Raw genomic sequence first — 23,092 nt, 5'->3', positions numbered from 1 at the left:
ACTACAGACACAGGCACATCTCAACCGACCATCCCCAAGCAAAGGGATTGTGCAAGGACCAAAGTGCTGCATCCCCAATGAAAACCTTACAGAGCTCAGCCTCTTGGGCTGGGTTAAAAGACCCAAGAGCTCTTTTACCTCTTGGGAGGTAAAAAGCAACTTCATCAAGCCATGAAGGAGAGCAACCACCAGCCCGCAGCACCGGGGTGCTCCTTCACAGCCACACAAGCAAGGAGGAGAGACCGGGTGACGCATTAAGTGTCTTTAATCCAAAGGGCTGAAGAGCAGACTGGGACGGTTAGTATAGCCAACAGACAAAAATAAAATTAAAAAAGGAGGAAAAAAAAAAAAAAAAAAGGATAAACCCCAGTTTTTATAAAGCAAATTCAAAATCCGCACAGTGTCTAAAAGATCACCTAAAAACTAAAACATTGCCTTAAAAAAAGTTTGGTTTTTGGTTTCTCCCCATTCAAACACATTTAACGCAGTGAAACATCATGACAAATATAATAATTATAATAAGAAGAATTCATGGATTAAAGACTCCCGAGCAGCCACCCTGCTCCTGGGAGCAGAGCATCGCTCCCAAAGCCCTGGGGAGCTGGCGGCAGGGATGGAGCTGCAGCAAGGGGGGCAGCAGGACCCCCAGCCCCAGCCAGGGATGGGGCACTGCTGCTGCCCCAGCTCAAGCTATGGCCCCGCATTGCCTCCACCACGTCTCCAAGCCACCCACTTATCCCAGGGCAGCATCTCCCCGGGGCTGGGGGATGCGGGAGCAGGCAGATGTGGCCGGGGAGCATCTTTTCCCCACATCCCTGCAGAGCAAGGGGGGGAGGATGTGTGTGGGGCACCCGCCTCCTGCTCACCCCCCCCTGCCCACCCCTGAGGTCAGAACTGGATTCCAGGCACAGGTACAGACGTGGGGGCCAGGAGCAGCTCCACGACACACACCCCAGCACAGACACAGCGACACGGACGGCACTCGCGGGGCGTCGGGGCTCCCAGGTCAGGGAGCTGCGGGATTTTGGGCTACCATGCTTTAAAAGCAGCAGTTTTCCAGGCCAGCAAAGCAGCACGGTGGCCACGGGGACCCCCCCTCCCATGCCAGCCCTGCCACGCACAGCAGGACGAGGGAGAAGGCAGCTCTCCTTCCCCATCCCACTCCCAAGCCTGGAGCCCATCTCTAGCCAGCATCCACACAGGGACCACGCTGTCTTTCAGCTCTACAGTAGTCTTTAAAAAATATTTATAGTTCTATACCCTAAAAAGGTCACCACAGGAACTGTCAGGTCTTTGGAGAGGAAGGAACAGGAAGAAAATCAGCATCAAAACCGTTTCACAACAGAAGATACACTCCAATTACCAGCCGGATTTCACTTATAGGACAAAGCCCCGGCCGCAGTGTGTGTGGATCTGATTTAAGGGGGGAATCTTACCAGGAAGGTCAGAAACACAGGTGAGTAGCTAAAAATAACTAGTCTGGTATAAAGGTCTGAATTCCATGCGCTCATAGAACAGTCTTTTTTTGTGTTTTCCTTAAAAAATATATATATATAGTTATTGCTTTGTGGAGGGCGGGCGGGCGCGGGGCACCCTCAGTGGGGCAGCGCAGCAGGCTCCGTGGGGTTTGCTTTCTTCCGCCTCTTCATCAGCAAAGGGTTGGAGGAATCTTCGATCTTCTTGATCTTGATCTGCTCGTAGTCCACTCGCATGGTGGCCAAGGCGCTCGTCATCTCCTCCTGCGGGTAAGGAGGCAGCCCCATCAGCATAGCCCTGCATGGGCACAGCCCTCCCGGATCCCCAGGGCAGGTTATCCCCCCTCCGCCATGGGACTGAGCTGCACCAGGGGCTGAATGCTCCACTACCAGTTACTGCAGCCCCCTCCCAAGCACTGATCTCCCCAGGATGCACCGAGCCCGAATGAGCCTGGTTTGTATTGAGAAGGCACAAGAGGGCAGTCCCCTTGTGGTACCCGGGGTGCAGAGTGTTTCGGAGGCAAGAGAGGTTTTTACCTTCACATCCTCCCACAGATCCTTCTCCTCTTTCAGGACACGGCTGGTGTGCAGTGGGGTCTGGGGCACCTGCATGGATTGCTATTGAGAGAGCGGAGGAGCGTGAGTTGAAAGCCACAAGCGTTCCCTCCCATCCCTGCTCCATCCTCATCCCCACCCCATCCCCATCCTCATCCCCACCCCATCCCCATCCTCATCCCCACCCCATCCCCATCCTCATCCCCACCCCATCCCCATCCCCAGCCTCATCCTCATCCTCATCCCCCCACCTCCCCAACCCCGCACTTGCCATGATCCAGGGGTGGTTCATGAACTCCGTTATCGTCATGCGCTGAGTCGGGTCCGTCTTCAGCAGGTTGCGGATCAGCTGCTTAACTGGAAGGGTTTGTGCATTAGCAGCTCCCAGCAGGGCTTTCCCCATGTTCCAAACCTGAGCCAGCAGCCCCAAAATGACACCACACACCCCCATCCTCTCCATGCCACAGAGCTCCCCCTGACCAAACCCTTCAGCAAAAGCCTCTTGAAGATGCTGCTCCACCAAGAGGTGCCCCACGCCGTGCCCCACGCCGTGCCCCACGCCGTGCCCCACGCTGCTGGACACAGAGCTGACCCCAAAGGGACACCTCAGCTTGGGGACCACGTTTACCTTCCTCCGACACTTCGGACCACTCAGGATTGGGGAACTCGTACTGGCCCATTCGGATTCGCTTCTTCATGCCAGGCGAGATGGCCAGGCCGTGGTTGGAGTAGAAGGGGGGGTACCCGCAGAGCCTGCACCAGGAGAGGGAGCACAGAGTCAGCGTCAGCCCAAAACAGCACCCGAGGGGCACAGAGCAGTGCTGGGAGCAAGAACAGCACAGCCAGGAAAGGCTCAGCCCCAGCAGCCAGCTCAGAAGCTGTATCCCTCCTTCTGACCATGGCAGGATGGAGAAGGAGCCACTGGACTTACAGAATGTACATGATGACTCCAAGGGACCACATGTCGCAGGACTTGTCGTACTTCTCTGGGCCCAGCACCTCCGGGGCTGGTAAAGAGAGAAACAAAGTGCTGAGCCCAAGAGGCAGCACCAGGAGAGAGGGATCTGAGCATCCCATGGAGCTGCAGCACGGCCATGCAGGCAGCAGAGGCAGGAGCTGCAGGCTGCATGCACCAGCGAGCACCAAACCCTGCAGCAGCCAGTCCCAAGCATCCCAGATAGGAGTTGCCCCCAACACCACGCAGCGATGAAGGCTCCAGGCTGGATGCAGAGGTGATGGGCTGCACGTTGGACCATCTAAACCTCCTCCAGCCCTGCGAACCTACACGCTTAGACCCCCCCAACCACTTACCCACGTAGTAGGGCGTGTAGCACGGAGTGGCCAACGAGTTGTGCGTGGTGGTTTCTTTAGCAAAGCCAAAGTCCGTGAGTTTTAGCACAGCGTTGGGCCTTTTGGAGGTGTACAAGAGGTTTTCCGGCTGTGGAAACACAGGAAAGATGATGTGAGCAGAAGAGCCGGAGCAGGCTGGGCATTGCCTGAGACCAAGCAGGGCTCAGCACCACTGGGTGATGTGCAGCACGGTACCTTCACGTCCCGGTGCGCAATGTTGATGGAGTGCAGGTACTGGATGGCTTCCCCAATGCTCTTCATTATCTCTGAAGCCTCTGAAGCCAAAAGAAAACCCCAACAAGCCAAACGTCAGAAGCCTTTATAAGCAACACCAGCACCGCTCCACAAGCCAGGGGCCAAATAGCCTGGCTCAGGCCAAAGGGGTTTCCTCTACCTGAAGCAGAGGAAACTTCTTCAAGCAAAGCACCCTGCGGCCCCCACCCCTGGGTCAGGAGCACACAGCAAATGGGAGACCAACTCCCATGGGAAGGGATGGGGCAGGCTCCATCCCTGACCCCTATACCCAACAGCATGAGCCCCAAGGAGGGGCTGGCTCTGGGGACCCCAAATCTGCAGGGAAACCACCTGGGAAAGCTTTCCCCATAGGACGGGAAGCCAAGGGGGCATCAGGCTCAGGGTCTCAGCCGTGCGGAGACTTTTCCTGGCCACAAGAGCAGAGGGGGATGAGATTTATGAGAAGCACAGCCCCTGGACTTCATCTTTTGAGGGAGGGAGGTGTTCCTGGAGATCGCTGAAGCTCCGGCATGTGCTGGCGTGGGATGGATGGGGCTCAGGAGCAGCTGAGAAAACAGCCCCTAACCCTGCTCTCAAGTGAGCTCACAAAGCAGAGCCGCTCACACCCACATTCCTCATTCCCCACGTGCAAAGCCTTGCTGGGGGTTCAAACCAGCGATTGAGGAACGGGCTGGGCCAGAGACACTCCTGTACACATCGAGCCATGGTCCAAAGACAGAACTCCAGATCCCAGTGGGCTCCATACCCCGTTCGGTGAAGGCCTGGTCTCCCCTGTCCTGAATTCTGCTGAAGAGCTCCCCGCCGTCCAAGCTGGAAGAGAAGCAGAAGGCGTCAGATGCTGCGGCGCCTGCCCCACACCGGCACAGGCAGCACCGAAACCTCTGATGCTCAGCCAGGAGCTGCACAAGGTCAGCGAGAAACCAACCCCGTCCCCATCCAACCCCTTGGGTGGGTGCTTCTGGGCACGGGGCGTTTCAGAGCCTCCCCCTTCCAGAAATGAGCCAGGGCCGAGGCTTGGTGCTGGTGGGGAGGTGCCGGCTGCGAGCGGACGTGGTCTCGCCACCAGACCACAGGAACCCATTTACAGTAAAGGCAGCAAACACGGCTCGCGCGCGGTGAATGCTCCCGGCACGGTGGCCTCCTTTAGCTCATGAGCCAGCCGCCTCCCGGCACGCGAACCCGTGCACAAGTGCTGAGCAAGGGCTGCGGCACGGGCTTGGTGTCAGCGGCACCGGGACGGGCTCACTGATGGGATGGGGGAGGCAGAGGCTGAGCCCCGTGCAGCACAGCAAGCGCTCGCAGGAGGTGCTGGAGAAGGACAATGTGGCGTGGTTTGAACCCAGCCGGTAACTCAGGACCGTGGCACGGTTCCCTGAAGTACCCTAAGGAAAACTCAGCTCCCAGAGAGATCAGGAGTGGGATCAGGGATAATTCTCCATGAGAACAGTGATAACGGCACTTCCTGCCCCTGCCTTATCTAACTGGAGCAGGAATGGTTTCTGGCTTTCCCAGTGCTGACAGCATCTCCTGCCAGCACCCTTGACGTTCGCCGGACATCTGCAATACACATAACATGCAGCCACCGGGGTCAATCACTGCATGCAGACACCGTGCTCATGCTGCAAGTCAAACACTGCCTTGTGATGGACACTGCACCCAGAGCATCCCTTGGCCCACAGGGAGCTGTCACTGCCCCAGGGACGCGTTTCCTACCGTTCAGCTACTGCTCTCTCCCCACGCAAGCCGATGCGCTGCACAGCCCTTTCCCATCCTGCCTGCCCAGCATCCCAGCATAGTTCTCAGAAAGCTCTTCCCACGCAAGAGCTGCTCACGGCTGCCCCAGCACTGCTCATGGCACTCCTCACACCCACTGCCCCCCCCAGGCAACCTACCACTTGCCAGAGGAGAGGTTTTGGCAAGGAAGCTGCATCAAATCACAGCTGCGGTTGGGATGTGGTTTCAATACTTTCCCCTTCATCCCTCCTCCTCCTCCCCAGGTTATAGCAAACGTCTGCCCGAATCGGAGCCGCTCAACTGCTGCTGCAAGAGCCGCAACAGCATCAATGGAAGCAGCAGCTCGGCTTGGCTGCGCTTGACCCTGCCGCAGGCTGCTGGGCTGCCAGGAACCTGCTGACTCCCCCGACTTTCCATGGCCAAAGCAAGTTTGGTTATGATCTACCTGCAGCGAGAACCACAGGCCCTAAGCCTCCCGACAGCAGAGCGAGCTTTCAGAATGACTCAGAGCCAACACGACTCCTGTCATCCCTCCAACACCAGCAGTGTAGCTCCTCTTCCATGGCTTGCATCCCTACGGCTCGCAGGCTGCATGGCCCCACGGTCCATAGCTCCGCTGCAGCAGCGCTGGAAGGCGCTCACCTCCCCTTTTGGCATCACCCAACCAGCCCCGCAGGGCTGCGGGGGCTCCGGTGGGGACTCACCACTCCATGACGATGAGCAGACACTTCCTCCCCTGGTAGAGGTTCTCGTAGACATCCATGATGCGGACGATGTGCGCGCACTGTGATGCTCGCCAGTGCAGCTCCACTTCCCGCCGGGCCTTCGGGCAGTCCTGCAGCATCTGTAAGAGAAACGAGACCCCATCAGCACCAAGCTCCCCGAGGAGAACTGGGCTATGACACCCCACGGGCACAGCACCCACTGGAGAAGACGCAGAGACAAAGGCCAAGCGCGGGCGTTCTCTGCAAGCAGCATCGAGGCGAGCTGCAGCGCGCTCTGCAATGCCTCCATCCCCATCTAGTGGGAAGAGCACAAAGCCACCCGCCCTCATGAGCTTCTTACCCTCCCTTCCACGGCTGGTAAAAGCTCAGCCCGGCTGCTTGCCACCTTCCCACACTCCGAGATGCCTCCCTGGATCCCAGCCATCCCGTGCCACCAACCACCAGGGCTCCTATAGCGCTTGCAAGCGAACCTCTGCACACTGGCACCTGCCAGCACTGCACCCCTGGGTGCCACCGCACAGCTCCACTGCACCCTCACCGCGGGCACCGTCACACGGCCACATGTGCCCGAGGAGGGGACAAAGCCACTGCCAGACGCTCCCCAAACAGCGGCTTGTCCTCACAAGCAGCAGCAGCTCTTCGCTGAGGCTCCTGCCCTTCCCAGAGACAACCCAGTTGCCAGGTGCAGGAAGGACTGGCTCATGTGCCACGGACTATTAATGACCGTGTTCATCAGGACAACCAACCAGCCTTAATTAGCACACTCCTAAATACAGAACAACAAACGTGTCTGTCTTGAGCGCAGCTCATTGCCTTCCTGTCGCTGGCAGCTCTAAGGCCGGGCTTGGTGAAACGCCCCTGCGCAGGTCTGCGGCTCCCTGGGCGCATGAGCACACATAGAACACATCCCCTGTGCATCACAGGGTCATGGGATGGGTTGGGGTGGAAGGGACCTTAAAGCTCCTCCAGCTCCAACCCCTGCCACGGGCAGGGACCCCTTCCACTGGAGCAGCTTGCTCCAAGCCCCTGTGTCCAACCTGGCCTTGAGCACTGCCAGGGATGGGGCAGCCACAGCTTCTCTGGGCACCCTGTGCCAGCGCCTCAGCACCCTCACAGGGAAGAGCTTCTGCCTAAGAGCTCAGCTCAGTCTCCCCTCGGGCAGGTTCAAGCCATTCCCCTTGGCCTGTCCCTACAGGCCCTTGTCCCAAGCCCCTCTCCAGGTTCCCTGCAGCCCCTTTAGGCACTGGAGCTGCTCTCAGGTCTCCCCTTCAGGAGCCTTCTCTTCTCCAGGCTGCCCCAGCCCAGCTCTCTCAGCCTGGCTCCAGAACATGGCAGGGAGCCCTTGGCTGCAGGGAACACGGGTTCATGCTCACTGCAGCCCCAGCACTCACTCAGTGCCCGGTTATACGTGAAACCATCAGTGCCCACGTGAGCCCTGGCAGAGTAGCAGCGATTTGCATCCCTGCCTGCAACAGCATCTGCCCTTTGCCACAGGGAAAAGAAGTAACAGCATCCACATTCAGCCACCCACCCGCAACCCCGTTACATGGGTTTGTTCACACCTCTCCTGCCTCCAAGGTGGAGGAAGCTCACATCAGTCAATAGGGTGTGAGGTGAGCTCTAGCACCAAACCATCTGGAAGCGTAGGGAAGACCAAAGAGGCTGAGCCCTCCTTTTGCACCAAGGCAAAAGGAAGACAGGGCAGGAGGCTGGACAGTCCCTCCTTGCTCCTCTATTGCTTAAATCATCCTAAAACCCAGGTCCTACCAGAGCCAAAGCCAGAAGCAAGCACAGGGTCAGCCCCCCCCCTCCCAGCAGCCACATAGGCAGGGAAGGGGTCTGGAGAACAGCTTGGTTATTTGCAGCTCTTCTCTCAAGAGCCTGGCCTGGGGAGCCAGGAAGCTGGAAAGAAAAACCCATTTGTGATCACACACTGGGAAAATGGGCGGCAGGAAGCAGCGTTCACATCGTTCTGCACAGGACAAGCAGGAGAGCTACAGAAATACGTGCATCCGACCGCCCGAGGTCAATCAGAGAGCTCTGAAAGGAGCTTAATTGTGTTTCTAATGAAGCGGGAGGCAGCAGCCTCTATTACCTGCGCCAGCACAGCTCTGACGTCTGCTTTTGTACTTGCAGGTGAGCAAACAGGCAGTGCCAGGCTCCCTCTGCTCCCGGGATGCAGAAGCTGCTTCTCCAGCTTCCAGAGGGGCAGATTACACCTTATTAAGGCAACGACCTGCTCTATTTAGGAAATGTTTCCACGGCAGGTGGGAGCTGATGAGGCTGCATGGGGAAGGCCATTACCGCCGCAGGAGGGATGTGGTGATGCTCAAACCATGCTAGAAGCAACCCACAGGCCTGGCATCACCCACAGCACACACACACACACACACACACACACGACCTCCATCCTGCCGCTGTGTGGTACCCCAGGTAGCCAGGGATGTGCAGAGCACAGACAGAACGCACTGTCTGGTCCTGGTCCAGGCAGCAATGCCAACAGGTCCTCACCGGTTTCTCCTCTGTAGCAGTGAAACCCCCGGTGGGTGACATCCTGATGTGAGAGGCATTGCTCCGGCCATAGGAAGGTATCTGGGGGTGTGCAGTAATGCTGCCCAGGTCCCTGATTTAGCTCCAGTAACCAGGGCAGCCCAAGATCTGTATTTCTTGGCTTGCAACGAGGAGGCTGGGATGGGAAAAGCACCTCGTGTTTCCCTGAGGTTCAACAAGGGTGAACTGCCCCCATTGCACTCCAGCTGAGGGCACCAGCCTGGGGACGCTGTCCCCTCCCACCAGCTTCCCAGGTTTTGCAACCACAGGCATCCGGAGCACAGCCACAGTTAACCCTTCACAGGGGGGTGATGGCAGCGGATGGACAACCCAATGGAAACCCCTGACTGCTGCTCCCAGCTCAGCTTTTCCACCTCTTCTCTCCTGCCCCCCTTCCAAAGATCCTCTTGGAGATCAGACTCCTCATTATTTCCAATGGGAAAGGGTGCGTAAGTGTCCTCACGACAGGGCACAAGAACCACATCCAGCCTGGCCTTGAATGCTTGGGACCCTCCCAGCGACAAAGGCTCCTCCAGAGCCCCCTGCAGCAGCTTTTCACTGCCTCTGAAAGGCAGACCCTGGAAGAAGCTGCTCCTGAAGATGAAATGGCTCAGGGGAGTCTGCAGGGGGACAGCACCCGCCCGAAACCCCAGCCCCAGCCCGCAGTGGAAGGGCCGGGGGGCCTGTCCCATTCACTCAGTGCACATTGACCTGAATTCCCCCTCCATCACCTCCCATCACGCACAGGGAAGGTGGGTGGGCGCCCGGGAAGGAAGGAAAACGCCGGAGGAAACAAGGGAGCTGGAGCCTCCCACACTCACATGTGTCCTCAGGCAGCACTGATTCAGTCTCACCGCCTCCTCCTGGCACGATGTGCCATGAATCAGGGCTCCAAAGGAAGCTCCCTCCTCCACTGGCAGGGCAGGAGGTCCCGGGCGAGCTGCCCCTCGCCCTGGATGCCACCACAGCCCCAGTGGAGCTGTCAGACCGCGCTGCGCTCGCTCAGGTTGCCAAGACATCCCTTATCCGAGAGCCTGCGAGGGAGAACTCGGCTCCCAAGGGCACTGCCCACGAACGCTGAGGATGAGGCACGCGCCGGCTCGCCGAGCTGCTCGCTTTGCAGGGCTGCCCCTCTCTGCCCTCCCGCTGCTGCTGCAGGCAGGGCCATCTTTATTGCCATGTGCATTCTGATCGCACCTCGGCTCCCAGCAGAGCAGCACAGGCTGCGCTGGGCAGCAACCACCCCTCCAGCAGGACCCTGCCACCCTGAGTAGCTCCCCATTGGGCACCACGGGGGTTCAAAGGGACTCTTAAGCTGCAGTAAAAATAAACCCCCAGTGAAGACGGGCAGGCTGCCATCCCCTGTGGCACCAGCAAAGCAGGGGCTCCCCTGCCTCTGTTGCACACATGAGGTCCAGGATCCCCTGACCAGGGCAGCAGAGGCTGCTCCCTAACAAACCAAAAGGGTTTCTCTCCTCAAAGGATTTGCCTCTTCTGATCCTTCCATGCAAACCGGTTGCCAACTGGTGCCAGCTGCTTAACGCGCTCACAGAGCCAGGGCTGGATGCTCTGCACACGCTGCTCCCACCACGCAGCACTGGGAGGCAGAGCCCCATCGCTCCCTGCATGAGGCACAGCGCTGGGTCAAGCTGATCATTCCCCCATGTGCCTTTCTTCTGCCTTTAATGCCAGCACATTTGGGTGATCACCCCCAAGCTGCTCCAGCAGCACAGCACAGCAAAGCTTCGTTCCACTTTCCCTGTTAGGAACTACAGAAGAAAAGTAAAGGCAGGAGTTTCAAAGCCCATAGGAGGAATTCTGTTACCAAACACAGGGAAACTCATGGCTCCATCACAGCGCAGGAACAATTAAAACGTGCAGCTCAGGAAACCTCCCCCACACGATCATGGCCCTTTTATATAAACCTTTACATTAACCCATCCCCACTGCCTGCATCCAGCAGCGCTCAGTCAGAGGCAATGGGACTTTCCTAAGCTGGGATCACTTCTGCTCTTGCCCACGCACACAGAGCCACAAACAGGCCCTGCATGCAGAGCTTTAAGCCCCAACAGAGCCGGCAGAAGCCTCATCCTCACACTTGTTTTGCCTGCAGAAGCCAGAGAGGAGAGGTGATGTGTCTGGAGGAGGAGCTCTGCACGGCTCCCGCAGCGTCCTGCCTGCAGCGTGCCCCAGCCTGCCGCACCACGGGGACCGTTCAGGAGGGTGGCTGCTGCTCCCTGATGGAGATGGCCCCATCGGAGCCTCAAGGTTTGCAGGGCAGGAGAGCACCAGTCACCAGGTACCCACCATCCGAATGGATGCAGCTGGACCACTCGGGAAGGATGCGAGCGCAGCCGGCTCTGTGCATTAGCGGCTTCATCCCCTTACTGCTGCGGACAAAAGGTCAGCCTCCACATCACCTGCCCCAGGGCAGACGGAGAGGTTGGAAAAAGCATCCCAACAAAAGATGACAAAGAGCTACAAGGAGGGAACAAGAGCAGAGACGTAATTCAGAGCGAGCAAACGCGCACTGACGCACGCTTGGGCTGCTCAGCCGCATTCTCCAAGCCTGAATTACCGGAGAGCTCGGAGGAAGACCCAGAGCCATCGCAGGGAAAGCTTCCCCGTCGTGTGGCCCGAGACAAGCCAGGCACAACGATGCTGCGTGAGCAAGGGGCGAGCTGCAAGCCCTGCCGGGAGCAGGAGCGGGCTGACCCACCCCTGCTCCTGCGGTGATGTTGCAATGGGGCAGAGGATGGAAGCGGGGCAAGGGAAGAGGCGGCTCTTGCACCACAGTTACACAAGGAGCCCCGCTCACCACAACCATTGCACAACCCCTGTGCTCCCACAGGGGTCCCAGCAGCTCCCCACGGGGGTCCCTGCCCACCAGAGGATGCTCAGGACCCCCCAGCCCACATTCCCTCCCCAAACCCAGGGCATCTGCTGAGCATTGCCTCTGCCTGCAACAGATGCAGCAGCTATTCAGCCTTTTCAGGCTGCAACAAAAGCCTCTCCCTCCACACAAAGGCAAAGAGCAGAAGAGAAGCCTGGGCTTCAATAAGAGCCACCTGCCAGGGGCCCGTGTTCCCAGTGCGCAATCGGGGTGCTGCCCCCCGGCCAGCCCATGTCCCAGCAGCAGAAGTATTCCTGGCACATGGATTTCAAGGTGATGAAGCTCCGAAGCGGGTACCTGGGAGCAGGACCCTGGATGCTGAGGGAAGAGCCACCAGCGTGGTTGGGATGAAGAAGCAAAACTCATAGGGAAAAGTCAAAGCAGGCAAATGCCACAGGGCTTGGAGCAAGCTGCTCCAGGGAAGGGATCCCTGCCCGTGGCAGGGGTTGGAGCTGGAGGAGCTTTAAGGTTCCTTCAACCCAACCCATTCCATGAGTCTGTAACACATCCCAGGGCCTGGCTCCGCAGGGAACATGCGTGGATGGATGTAATGGGGGGGTCTGAGCCACCTCTCGGTGTTTCAGCCGTGGGGAGGCCGCTGCCCTTTTTAACAGCATCCAGCTCTTTTCCCTGTCATCCCACTCCTTAACTCCCCCTCTCTGCCGAGCTCAGCTCCTCCTCCCTCCCCAGATTCCCCACTGGAGCAGCTCCGGATCGGAAGCGCCGCACATGTGCTTGGGTGATAGGAAGTGGTTGATATTTACAGGTGTGATTAATACAGATGCAAACTCTCACGTCAACCATTAACTCAGCGCTGACCTACGGCCTCTGCGCTTCCCTCCCGCAGGCACAGCTGGAACAGAGCCCTCACCGTGGCACCGGGCTGCCCCTGCACCCAGCGCTCAGACACAGACACCAGGCAGAGAAACGGACTCAGCCTCCACCACACAGCCCAGGGGCAGCACCAGGCACTCAAAGCATCGCTTTGGATCCTTTGCTCCATCAGCTTCGCAGGGACAACGCTGCCCAAGCCACCACTGTCCCAGCGACAGCTCGGGGGAGATTGCCCCCATCTGCATCCCAGAGCTGCTTTTGTATTCAGACACGTTCCTTACTTCTGTACTTGAAGAAACAACTCCTCCCTGCGAGGCTCTGGCACGCGTTGCCCAGCGAAGCTGTGGCTGCCCCATCCCTGCAACTGGATGAGCTTTAAGGTCCCTTCAACCCAAAGCACTCTGCTTCTGACTCCAAGCTGGAAGTGATGTAGGGCAGGGGCTCAGACTGGCCAGACCCACGCCTATGAGAAGCCCCCCAACACCCATCGCTTCCCAGCAGCTCCTGCTCTGCACAAAGATGAAGTTTCCTGGGGCTCAGCTCATGGGTAGGGTCCCCCATGGAGCAGTTCCCCTCCCGGCAGAGCCAGCAGCCCAGCAGCACACACCCCAGAGCAGTGCAAAGAAATGTAGATCCAAATATATATATTTAAAGAAGGGAAAAGGATCCAAACCACACAACTGAAACCACAAAGCTGCATCAGGCCAACCACTCTGCAGCACCATTCACCCCAGCGCTGGACACAGCACGGCCTGGGGACACGTTTCCTCCCCCAGTGCCAAGCCTGAGGAGGGTTTCATGTACACACCCTCGGATGTCGGTGACGACAGCACCCTTTGCATCATTCCGTCCTTTCCTCAGCTGTTTATTTAATAGAGCTTCACCCTCGTCACGGGCTCTGTCAACACCAGGGCTCAGCAAACACCTTCCTGGATGAGGCCAGGATGTGGTGCCCCACAGGCAGCTCTGGGTGATCACTACAGGGATGCAGAGAGGAGCATCCCACCGGCAGTCAGGACCGCAACATGAAACCTCAGAGTGGTGCCAGTCTATGGGGTTGGCATCATGCTCCCAAGCAAGGGCTCAGCAGCAGAGGTTTGATGCTCTCGCATCTCTTCAGCACACACATACAGGCTGCCCTTACTCCAGAGCCCAGCAAAGCCAAGCTATCTGCATACACCAAAAGCAACTCTCATTAGCTGGGCCTCACAGAGCCCGAGCCCTCCCTGCCCTGCAGATCCCCAAGGTGAAGCCCAGCAACAGGAATACCAGATAGGAATCTCAGGGAGGCCTATGGAGAACATCCTCCATGAACCCCTCCAGACTGCAGCAGGGGGCACAAGGACCAGATCCAGGTCCCAGCGCTCCGGCCCCGCAGCCACCCAGGAGGCACTGGCGCTGCTGCTCAGCAGCATGCAGAGACCACATTCTAATCCGTCCATAAACTCCGCAGCATCTTGCTCACCCAGGCTCCATCAGCCCCACATTTGCATCTCTAACAACAGGCACCCAAGGCTGGGGTGCCCGTCTGCTGCAGTGGTGAGGAGCTGAGGAATAGGAGCACCAGGACACTTCCAATCCCCCCCCCAAAAGACCTGGAGCGCTTCCCTGCTGAATCCCCCCACCCACAGAGCATCTCACATCCTGACAGAGAGCTGTTATCAGCAACTCTCCCTTATCACCACAGATACCAGGAGTTTCAACCACTGAGTGGAATAAACAGGGTTGGGAGAGATGGAGAGGGAGATGCCAGCGATCCTGCTCCAACACAGACGCACAGCCCCTCGCATCAGGAACAGGGTCCTTGGAAAGCACTGAGGACAAAAGTAAAGGCCTCTGCGAGGGGAAAGATGCCTCTCCAGGAGCCTGGCCATGGGCACCCCAGAACAGCCCAGCTCTGCCTGCAGCACGGGAGGTACCCGGAGTCACAGCTCCAATGGTTTCCAGGAGATAACCCGGGTTTAAACTTCCTGCCAAGCCCACAGCTCCCAACACCCATCAGAGACACTTACGCAAGAGCCGCCCAGATGCTCTTAGCAAGCTGCCCAGTGCAGTGGGCAGGGAGGTTGCAAAATGGTTGGAGAGGAAAAGGGAGTCAGCAGAGCCCGGAGGGGACGGGGCTGGCCAGAGCAGGCTGCTACAGGTGACAATGGCTCCGAAAGCAGCAGCTATGGGAGCTGTGGGGCCACAGATGTGGGACCTTAAAGCCCATCCAGCTCCAACCCCTGCCACGGGCAGGGACCCCTTCCACTGGAGCAGCTTGCTCCAAGCCCCTGTGTCCAACCTGGCCTTGAGCACTGCCAGGGATGGGGCAGCCACAGCTTCTCTGGGCACCCTGTGCCAGCGCCTCAGCACCCTCACAGGGAAGAGCTTCTGCCTGAGAGCTCATCTCAGCCTCCCCTCTGGCAGGTTCAAGCCACCTCTGTTAAGTCACGCTGAGGATAGCATGCATACTTCCTGCTCTGTTTGGATCCAATTGTATTTTCCCACCCCAGCCGAGATCCCTGGATGCCATCCCCAATTCCAGGCAGCGCCGCTCAGACTCAGCTCCCACCCGCACCTATGGGTGCGAGAAGCGATGAGCTGTGGCTACTGGAATTCCAGGCTGCAGGGATGCGCTGCCAAATTTCCACAGCAGCCCCAGCTTGTGTTCCAGCTGCATTTCCCTGAAAACACACATTTGGCAGGAGATCCAAGGAGCCTTTCAAGTGCTCAGTGCCATGGACCAGAGGACACTGGGAAGACAGCAGACAGGGAGAGCAGCTCCGGCGAAGATGCTCCCATCCATGTCTGCCCCACAGAAACCCCAGCGATGCTGCAGAGACAAGGCAGGCTCCTGACGTGCTGTGACACAGACGTACCCTGTTCTAGAGGTGTATGGCTACGACGGCTCCAAACCCCATTTACCCCCCTCTTCTGGGGCCAGCAGAGCTGGAGAGGTTGAACTCAAGAGGGGAGCTGGCTGCAGCCAGGGGCACACAACACGAGGCAGCAAAGCTAATTACAACAATGAAGGACCCGAGTCCATCCCTCCACCAATCCCAAATCCACGGCCCAAAGCGGGTAAGAAGATCTAGCAGGAGCAGAGCTGCAAAGCCCCAGCCTGGCTGGGCGCCCCAGGAACATTCAGATCTGGGTTTGCATTTCCAACTTTATCTCTAGTTTAGGCTCCAGCTCGCTGGGTGCCCAGGCACAGAATCACATGCAGCCCTGACGCCAGTGGCTTGAATAATCCCATTACACACGATGGCAAACGCTGCGCTGGCTGCAGAGCACCTCACTGGGAGACAGCACCTTGTCCCAGCAAAGCCTGGCCCAACGCTCCAATGCATGGCAAGATGCTCCCAGCAGTGCTCAGAGAGGAGCCACGCTGGTACCCGATGGTTTGCGCTGTTCCGCCACGCTCCAAACAGCCCTTGCGGCTCACAGCATAGAATCAGAGATGGAACCACAGCATGGTTAAAGCCATTCCCCCTTGTCCTGTCCCTACGTCCCTTGTCCGAAGCCCCTCTCCAGCTCTCTTGTAGATAGAATCATACCTACAGGAATCACTGCATCTCCAGCAGAACTCGTGTTCAGGTCCTCTCAGGTCAGGGGGATCTACCAGCACTCACAGCCTCGTGGTCATTAGTCCCTTCCTGAGGCCACAAAGGAAACAGCGAGTTAATGCAACCATTAAACCTGCCGGTCACTGTAATCCCTACCTCGAACTGGTATGATCTTAAAAGGCTGAGATCTTTGAAATAACTTAGCCACGAGGTACAAAACCCCAACAGCTTAAAAGGCTGTTAAAGCTCCCTGCATTCAGACCTGCTCTCATGTGTCCTGCTCTAACCCCCAAGTGCTGTTCCCCATCCATCTCCGTAGGGGAACAGGCTGTAGAAGCAGGAGCCCTCTCCAAAACAGGCACCAGTCACACACACAGTCCTCGTGCCAGCCAAAGGAACATGCAGTTTAGCATCCTTCAGCCATGGAAGACGAGGAGCATCCACAGAGGGAACAGAACCCACTTTGAGTGGGTTACAGGTCTCAGGGGCTTTTAAAATCCAATGGAGATGCTCAACAGCTCTGGACCACACTGAAATACTGACTCAACATCACCACCCAGGCTTGAAACAGGCTTCTTGCGGAGCGGTTGGCTAAGGCTGTGTTCCAATGCCAGCCCCTGGAGCTGGTGGAGGGATCACCCTGGTCCTCATGGATCCATCAAAACCACCCTGCGAGGTCCTGCACACCCTCTCCCAGCTCCCACCTCCCTTGGCCTGCCTGCACCACTGCCCACAGAGGAACCAAACGGCGTGGGGCAGCCATAGGGCTGCTATGGGGCACTCGGCAATAGCGAGGCCCCAGGAGCGGGGCTGCAGCAGCCGCCCTGGCCGGCGCAGACGGCGGAGGGGAGGCAGGAGTTATTCTTGGAAACCAGGAGGTGAGGTCATGCTGCCTGAATGCTGCAACTTGAGGCCAGTTGTGCTCGGAGAGGAGCCTGCCTCCAGCGAGGGCCGGCTGCGGGTCGGGAAGCCGGCTGGAGCTCGCAGGAAGAACGGGTTTCTTAAGGAAGGGAGCGCTCGTTCCTCCTGGTTTCCTGTGCAAACCCCAGCAAAGGGATGGGGTTTCAAACAGCATCAGCTGCCGCAACCAGACCACCCTGGTGTGGGGCACGTGAGCCCACCAGCTAGGGTCCAGACACGCTGCTCGTTGTGCCGCAGGGATGGCCAAATGGGCACTTCCGACCCAGATGCTCCCCCCACATACCCACAGGAGCCCCTCACTGCCCATCAGGAGTTCATCCATCCCATCGGATCCCAGAGCACATCCTGCAGGCTTCCGGAAAGAGAGGGTCCCAGACTGGTTTGGGTTGGAAGGGACCTTAGAGCTCATCCACTTCCAACCCCCTGCCATGGGCAGGGACACCTCCCACTAGAGCAGCTTGCTCCAAGCCCCATCCAATACTGCCAGTGATGGGGCAGCCACAGCTTCTCTGGGTGAAGTCCCCAACTTGCTCTTTCAGGCTTCTTAGGTAGGAACTTTCTGGGAGTTTCCATCATCTTTGCCTTACCCATCATCCAGCAAACACACCAGACCTGGCTCTCAGCCTGCCCAGCTTCAGCTCATCAGTTATAAACTGCTTTAAATGCTCTGGAATAGGGAGCACGGGTCTGACAAAGCTTAGATCAGCCCCACACCACTCACTACCTGGAGGCAGAGCTGGGGCCTCCGCAGCCCTGCAGCCAGGAGCCGTCCTGAACACTGGGCTTTCCCCATGCCCGTGCTGGCAGATGGCAGAAACCTCGCTGAAGGCCAGCGGGAGCTCAGTGTGAATGACAAAACCCTCGCTTTCCCTGGCTGTGTTGAATCACACCCGCAGGGGCTGTGCTTTCATCCCGCAGGGCTGCTGCCCATGAAGGATTCCTCCTGGAACAAGCGGCTCAGCTCCTAAGCCTTGTCCTGCTTCCGATGGGCTGCGGGCCCTTCGGTAAATCACTGCGCCTCAGTTCCCCACCTCCGAGGACGTGGGAAACACCAACCTTCTTTGCCAGACCTATGGCTGACGGCATGAGATTGTTATTAAGAGGAAGAGCCCCGCCACTTCCTGGGCAGGTACCAAAGCCAAGCTCCTGCTCCAAGGCTGGAACCAGGGCATCTCAGCTGTCAGTTTGACTGCTCAGGATTTAGAAGAGACTATGGCAAATCCGAAACCGTTTGAACAAACTCAAACCCCACGACAGGAGACTCCTTTGGTCAGTGAGATAATAAACACTGCCTTGGAAAGCTCCCAGCCATGGCACTACACTTCCCAAAGCTTTTCAACTAGGGCTTGCAGCAAAGGCCACAGCAGAGACATTCCTGATTGTATCAAATACATGGTGGAGCTAAAAAGCATAAGAGGAGCACAAGCGGAGAGTTGCTCCCCATGAGTGTGAGCCCAAGATCTTCATCTACTCCATTCCTTAGGGGCTTACTTTTCCAGCTGGATTTGGGCGGGGGGGGGGGATCAAAGCACTCTGATCTCAAATGAAGCTGCAGGAAGCCACGGTAAACACCGTGCTTTGGTCCCCAAAACAGCTCTGTAAGAATCCTTGCTATGGTGGCAAAGAGAGCATGAGGCCACCAGCCACCCAAGCACGCTCAGCCGCCGAACTGCTCAGCTCTCAGCTATGAGACAGATGCCTGCTCTATTTCCACAACAGGCATCTCTCAAGAATAACAACCCACAAAGGCACCGGCCTCCTTCCTCCTTCTCCATCAGAGAAACCATCTCTCACAGATTATCTGATGAGGCTGAGAGTCAGACTTAAGAGCATTTCGCAAACATGCCCCAAGGCACCAAGGATGCTCCAGAAACAGGCTGCCATCGAGGGGGCAAACCTGCAAACAGTCTCCAAGGCCCTGCAAAGCTCTTCCAAAGCTTCCCAATCCAGGTGAGGATTTCCTCTTTGAAGCTGGGGTTGGGAGTGAGGTTTATTAGGCTCTTTTAAAGGAAATCGGCTCCAAAGAGCTTCATTGAGCGACACATATGATAAGAGAAAAACTTGCCGTGTACCATTCCTCGCTCCCACTTTCCATCTGGCTCACCCGCAAATTAAGCCATTAACCCAGTATCTTGCTTAAAGATGAGTCTTAGAAGTGGGATTTGCAGTAGGTGAGGCAGGCCTTGCTCCCAGCCCCACTGCTGCAGCCTGTGTCACTAATACCAACAGCCTGACCACAACCAAGCCAGGCCAGCGGTGACCTACATAGAGCCAGCTGCACAGAAATGACAAGCCTGATTTTGCCTGGTCATACATCACACCAAGGTACAAGGGAAAAAGGGGAAGCAACCATCTAGACCTCGCATTTCCGCTCCATCCATCACCCCTCCGCAGACTTCATGTTCCCAATCTGCAGTAAATCACTGCACATCAAAGCAAGCCAGGTCACGGGTGACTGGGACCATCGGTTGACTGTTTCCCACCCAATAACTCAGGGATGCCACAGTTTGGATATTGCGTGGTACCAAAAAAGAGAATAAAATAGAGGGTGGAAAACTGCAAAATAAAACTGCATAAAAACCTACACGAAAAGGAATATCTCCCGTTTTCACCAGGCACTACACAACAAACCCGACTACCATCCATTAACTCACACACAACGCTATGTTATTTAATGATGCGTCTCTGCCACGGACTGCTGCACTGGAAGGAGAAGAAAATGGGCTGTAACGTTTCCACTGCTGCTGGAACGCTGGCTCCAAGCTCCAATTCTCCTGAAGCACTGAAAAGTTCTAAGCAAATAAGGCTTGGAGCAAGCTGCTCCAGTGGAAGGGGTCCCTGCCCGTGGCAGGGGTTGGAGCTGGAGGAGCTTTAAGGTCCCTTCCAACCCGAACTGTTCTGTGATTCTGTGACTCTCAGCAAAACCCTAACCTAAAACGTCTCAGTTCGGGAGAAAGATGCTGCTTGGGACCCAAGAGGAAGCACAACAAAACCAGAAAACACCATTAGCATCAGGGAGAGACACAACTGCTCCCTGACAGCGAGGACTGCATTATTATACAAGACTTTGGAATGGTAAATGTAAAGAGCGGTGTTCCAAATGGAAAGGTTTGCCGCACAACGGAAGCAGGCAGCACAGAGAGAGATTTCAGCTGTGGCTCCTGGCGGTAGGCCACGAGGATTCTTTTAAGCATCATCTGAAACATGACAACTCGATGGAATCACTTCTGCGGATCCTGCTTTAGGTCATCTTTCCACACTGATGCAGCCCATGAGTAATCCGGATCCAAATACCTCTCGGCAGGTCTCTAAAGGAGACATTCGCCCGGCTGCGTAGCAGAGGAGGGGATGAAGTCAGCACCCGTTGCGTCTGGAGAGATCATCCCACCACGTTTGGGCTTGGGAGTCCGCTCCAAATACTGCAATCAAACCACCCAAGCCTGCAGCCCCCACCCACCGGGGCAAGCCGGGTACGCACCGGCTCATCCAAGAGCCCCAACTCCCAGCGCTGCAGTTCTGAAGGTGCTGGAAGGAATCACTTACAGCAGCAGCTGTGCTGCTCTTTGAGAAGCCAGAGGCACGTCCAAGCGCTCAGCTGAACCCTTCCCTCCCCAGCGGGGAGGTGTGAAGAGGCCGGGGCAGGGGACAGGGAAGACAACCAATGCTTTTCCAAAGCAGAGATTTGGCACTGAGCACACCTCACCCTCCAGAGCCACACGGATGCTCCGTGCCACCCTCCCGCATCCCCAAGCGACCTCCTGCGCTCTGAGACGCTTTCCAATGCGGCCAAGGAACCAGCACGACTCATGGAAGTAAATCCCGACTCCGCTGCGCTCTGGGGTGGGCAGGATAATGGCCCCGACTATCCCAGTCTCCTCTGCTATTCTTCCCCTTTTAGGGCTGGAAAAGGGAAGTGCTGGAATCTGCACTTTAAATACGTGAGTCAATGCAGAAGCGAGGAGGAGCCCGTCTGTCAAAACAGAAGAGGGTTTTACTAATTCCCAAGCAAACGAGGTGACAACACACATCGCCCTGGAGTACAACAGGCTGCAGCTCACAAGAAACGCCCGTGCTTCCAAAGGCAAAGGCAAACTTCCATCCCTCCACTGACCCCCCTCCTTCACCGCAGGCACCCAGCAGCATCCCTTGCCAACCCAGGATGACTCGTGCCTCCGGAGCCCCTTGTTCATTCATTCATTCAGGTTAGGAGCCCCAGATACCAACAGATGGGCAGCTCTAACAACAACGGAGGCGCGGGTTATGGGTTTAGGTGGGCTGGTTTTTATCCTCGATGGATCTCAGTAACGCCGAGGGTTTGAACAGCTCATGTGTGGGCGCAAAGCGCATGGATGGGAGAGAACACGGCGCTCCCTCCGAGCAGCCTGCCTGCACCCGCGGCACCCGGCGTGCCTGGATCCATTCAAACTTCCCAAGTCTCTCCAGCAGGGAGACACGCTCCCCCCTTTGCTCAATAAAGCTCATGGGGATAAACAAGGAATCCATCGCATTACCGAGGGTGGGTTAAAATACACCTTTGCGGACACTATAAGAGAAGCAAGTTGGGGATGAGGGGTACAGGCAGTAACTCTGCGATGTCCCCTGTCTGACAGCAGGGATGACAACTGCTCTGTTTCACACCGGAGACAGGAGAGACCAGCAACGGAAGAGGGACACCCGGGCGTCAGGGAACCCCGTGTTCCGAGATGGGGTGACCCCAACCAGCCTGGGGGCTCCCCTCCGCTCCAGACCCTCCCCTGGATGTCATTTCCCTTCAGCTCACATTAGAAAGCCGGAAAGCCACGTCCTAACAGGGGGAAGAAACATCAATTAAAGGCGGGCGGGCGGCCGGGCACCAGCGGCTCCATTGTCCCGGCCGGCTCCTCCGCACGCCGCGCTCCCGAGGACGGCGCTGCCCGTTTCCCGTTTCCCGTCCCTCCGTGGGGCCCCCGGGACCCCCCGCTCCCCCCGCCGCAAACATCCTCCCCTCCATCAGTGTCAGGCCTCGCCGCCGCTGCCCGCCCCTCCTGCCCCTTCCGCAGCCCGGCGGCGGGGCGGAGGCAGCGCGGAGCCGCCCGCTCGGTTCCCGGTTCCCGGTTCCCCCCACCCTTCGCCCTCCGTCGAGGGGGGGGGGGGGGGGGCTCCCCCTCCGCACCTTGAGAGCGAACTTCTCGCCGCTCTTCTTACTGAAGATCTCCAAAACTTTCCCGTTGATGCCCAGCCCCAGCACTTGCGTGGTGACCTTGTAGTCGTCCGTGATGGCATTCTTCCGGATCAGCAGGCCGCCCTTCACCGGGAACGGCGGCGGCCCGTGCGGGGGGGCGGCGGGCGGCGGCGGCGGAGGCGGCTGCGGCGGCGGCGGGCTGGGGAAGCCGGCGGGCGGCGGCGGTGCCCCGGAGAGCATGGCGGGAGCGCGGCGGGCCCGACGGGACGGGCCGGGCCGGGCGGCGGAGCCCCGGGCAGCGGGATGGGGCTGGGGACGGGGACGGACGGACGGGGGGGGGGGGTGAAGCAGCAGCGCCGCCGCCGCCGCCGCCCCCCGCCGGTGCGCCCCGGCCCCGAGCAGAGCGATCGCTCCGGTGCGGCTCCTCCTCCTCCCCGTCCTCCTCCCGGCGCGGCCCGGCTCTGATGTCAGCGCCTCGGCCGCCGGGGGAGGGACGGGGCGGGGCGGGCACCGGGCCTGCGCCCGCCGGGGCTGGGAGGGGGGGGAAAGGCGGAGGAGGGACGGCCCGGACCGGCCCCGCCGCTTCCCCGCGGGGGATGCGGGGTCCTCGGCTGCGGGGCTCGGAAGGAGCCGCCGGAGCCGGGCTCTCGGCCGCGAGCCACGCGACGGGACGGGAACGGGTCGCGGGGTCCCCCCCTCCTCGCCGCCGGTGCCCGCCCGGGGTCCCGCGGGGAAAAAAGCACCTCCATGGGCTCGTGCCCGGCTCTCGGCTCGGCCGCAGCTCCCGGGGGAGCCGGGGAACGCGCATCCACCGCCAGCGCCGCGGGGAACGGCTCCGGGAAGAACAAAGGCGTCCGGGAGCGACTCAACTGCTCCCGTTTCCACGTTCACCCCAGACCCCAACAAAGGTGCTGAGGAGGCCGAGAGAGAAGGGATCGTGCCGAGGTGCCACGCACCGTTAGGCTGCCTGGCATCCCAACCAGCGTCCCTTCAGCTGGAGCACAACGGGAAACCAAGACTTCTCATGGATGGATGGAAAAAGCGTGGCCTGGTTGCCCCTGGCACCCATCCCTCCCTAGCCCCTGTCACAC

General features: G+C 58.4%; 1 protein-coding gene across 1 annotated transcript; it reads right to left on the bottom strand.

Moving 5' to 3' along the window:
* Window positions 1-247: 247 nt before the first annotated feature.
* Window positions 248-22,455, bottom strand: MAPKAPK2 (MAPK activated protein kinase 2). Its single transcript, XM_065698090.1, has 10 exons — window positions 21,993-22,455; window positions 6,074-6,213; window positions 4,381-4,445; window positions 3,576-3,655; window positions 3,342-3,468; window positions 2,962-3,037; window positions 2,659-2,783; window positions 2,302-2,387; window positions 2,013-2,093; window positions 248-1,739 (listed from the first exon to the last, which is right to left on the bottom strand). Exons 1-10 carry the CDS (start codon window positions 22,239-22,241, stop codon window positions 1,596-1,598), a joined length of 1,173 nt encoding a protein of 390 aa, XP_065554162.1. The 5' UTR covers window positions 22,242-22,455; the 3' UTR covers window positions 248-1,595.
* Between the last annotated feature and the right edge of the window lie 637 nt (window positions 22,456-23,092).

The sequence above is a fragment of the Lathamus discolor genome, chromosome 19, assembly GCF_037157495.1.
Source record: "Lathamus discolor isolate bLatDis1 chromosome 19, bLatDis1.hap1, whole genome shotgun sequence".
Taxonomy (NCBI): Eukaryota; Metazoa; Chordata; class Aves; order Psittaciformes; family Psittacidae; genus Lathamus; species Lathamus discolor.
The sequence above is the reverse complement of the archived record's forward strand: the minus strand, read 5'-3'. Positions and strand labels throughout refer to the sequence as shown.

Coding starts and splice junctions, on each gene's coding strand:
- MAPKAPK2 (XM_065698090.1), bottom strand. CDS start 22,241: ATGCTCTCCGGGGCACCGCCGCCGCCCGCCGGCTTCCCCAGCCCGCCG. Junction 3,038..3,341: donor CTACACGCCCTACTACGTGG/GTAAGTGGTTGG, acceptor TCTCTTTACCAG/CCCCGGAGGTGCTGGGCCCA. Junction 2,388..2,658: donor GTCCGAAGTGTCGGAGGAAG/GTAAACGTGGTC, acceptor AAACCCTTCCAG/TTAAGCAGCTGATCCGCAAC.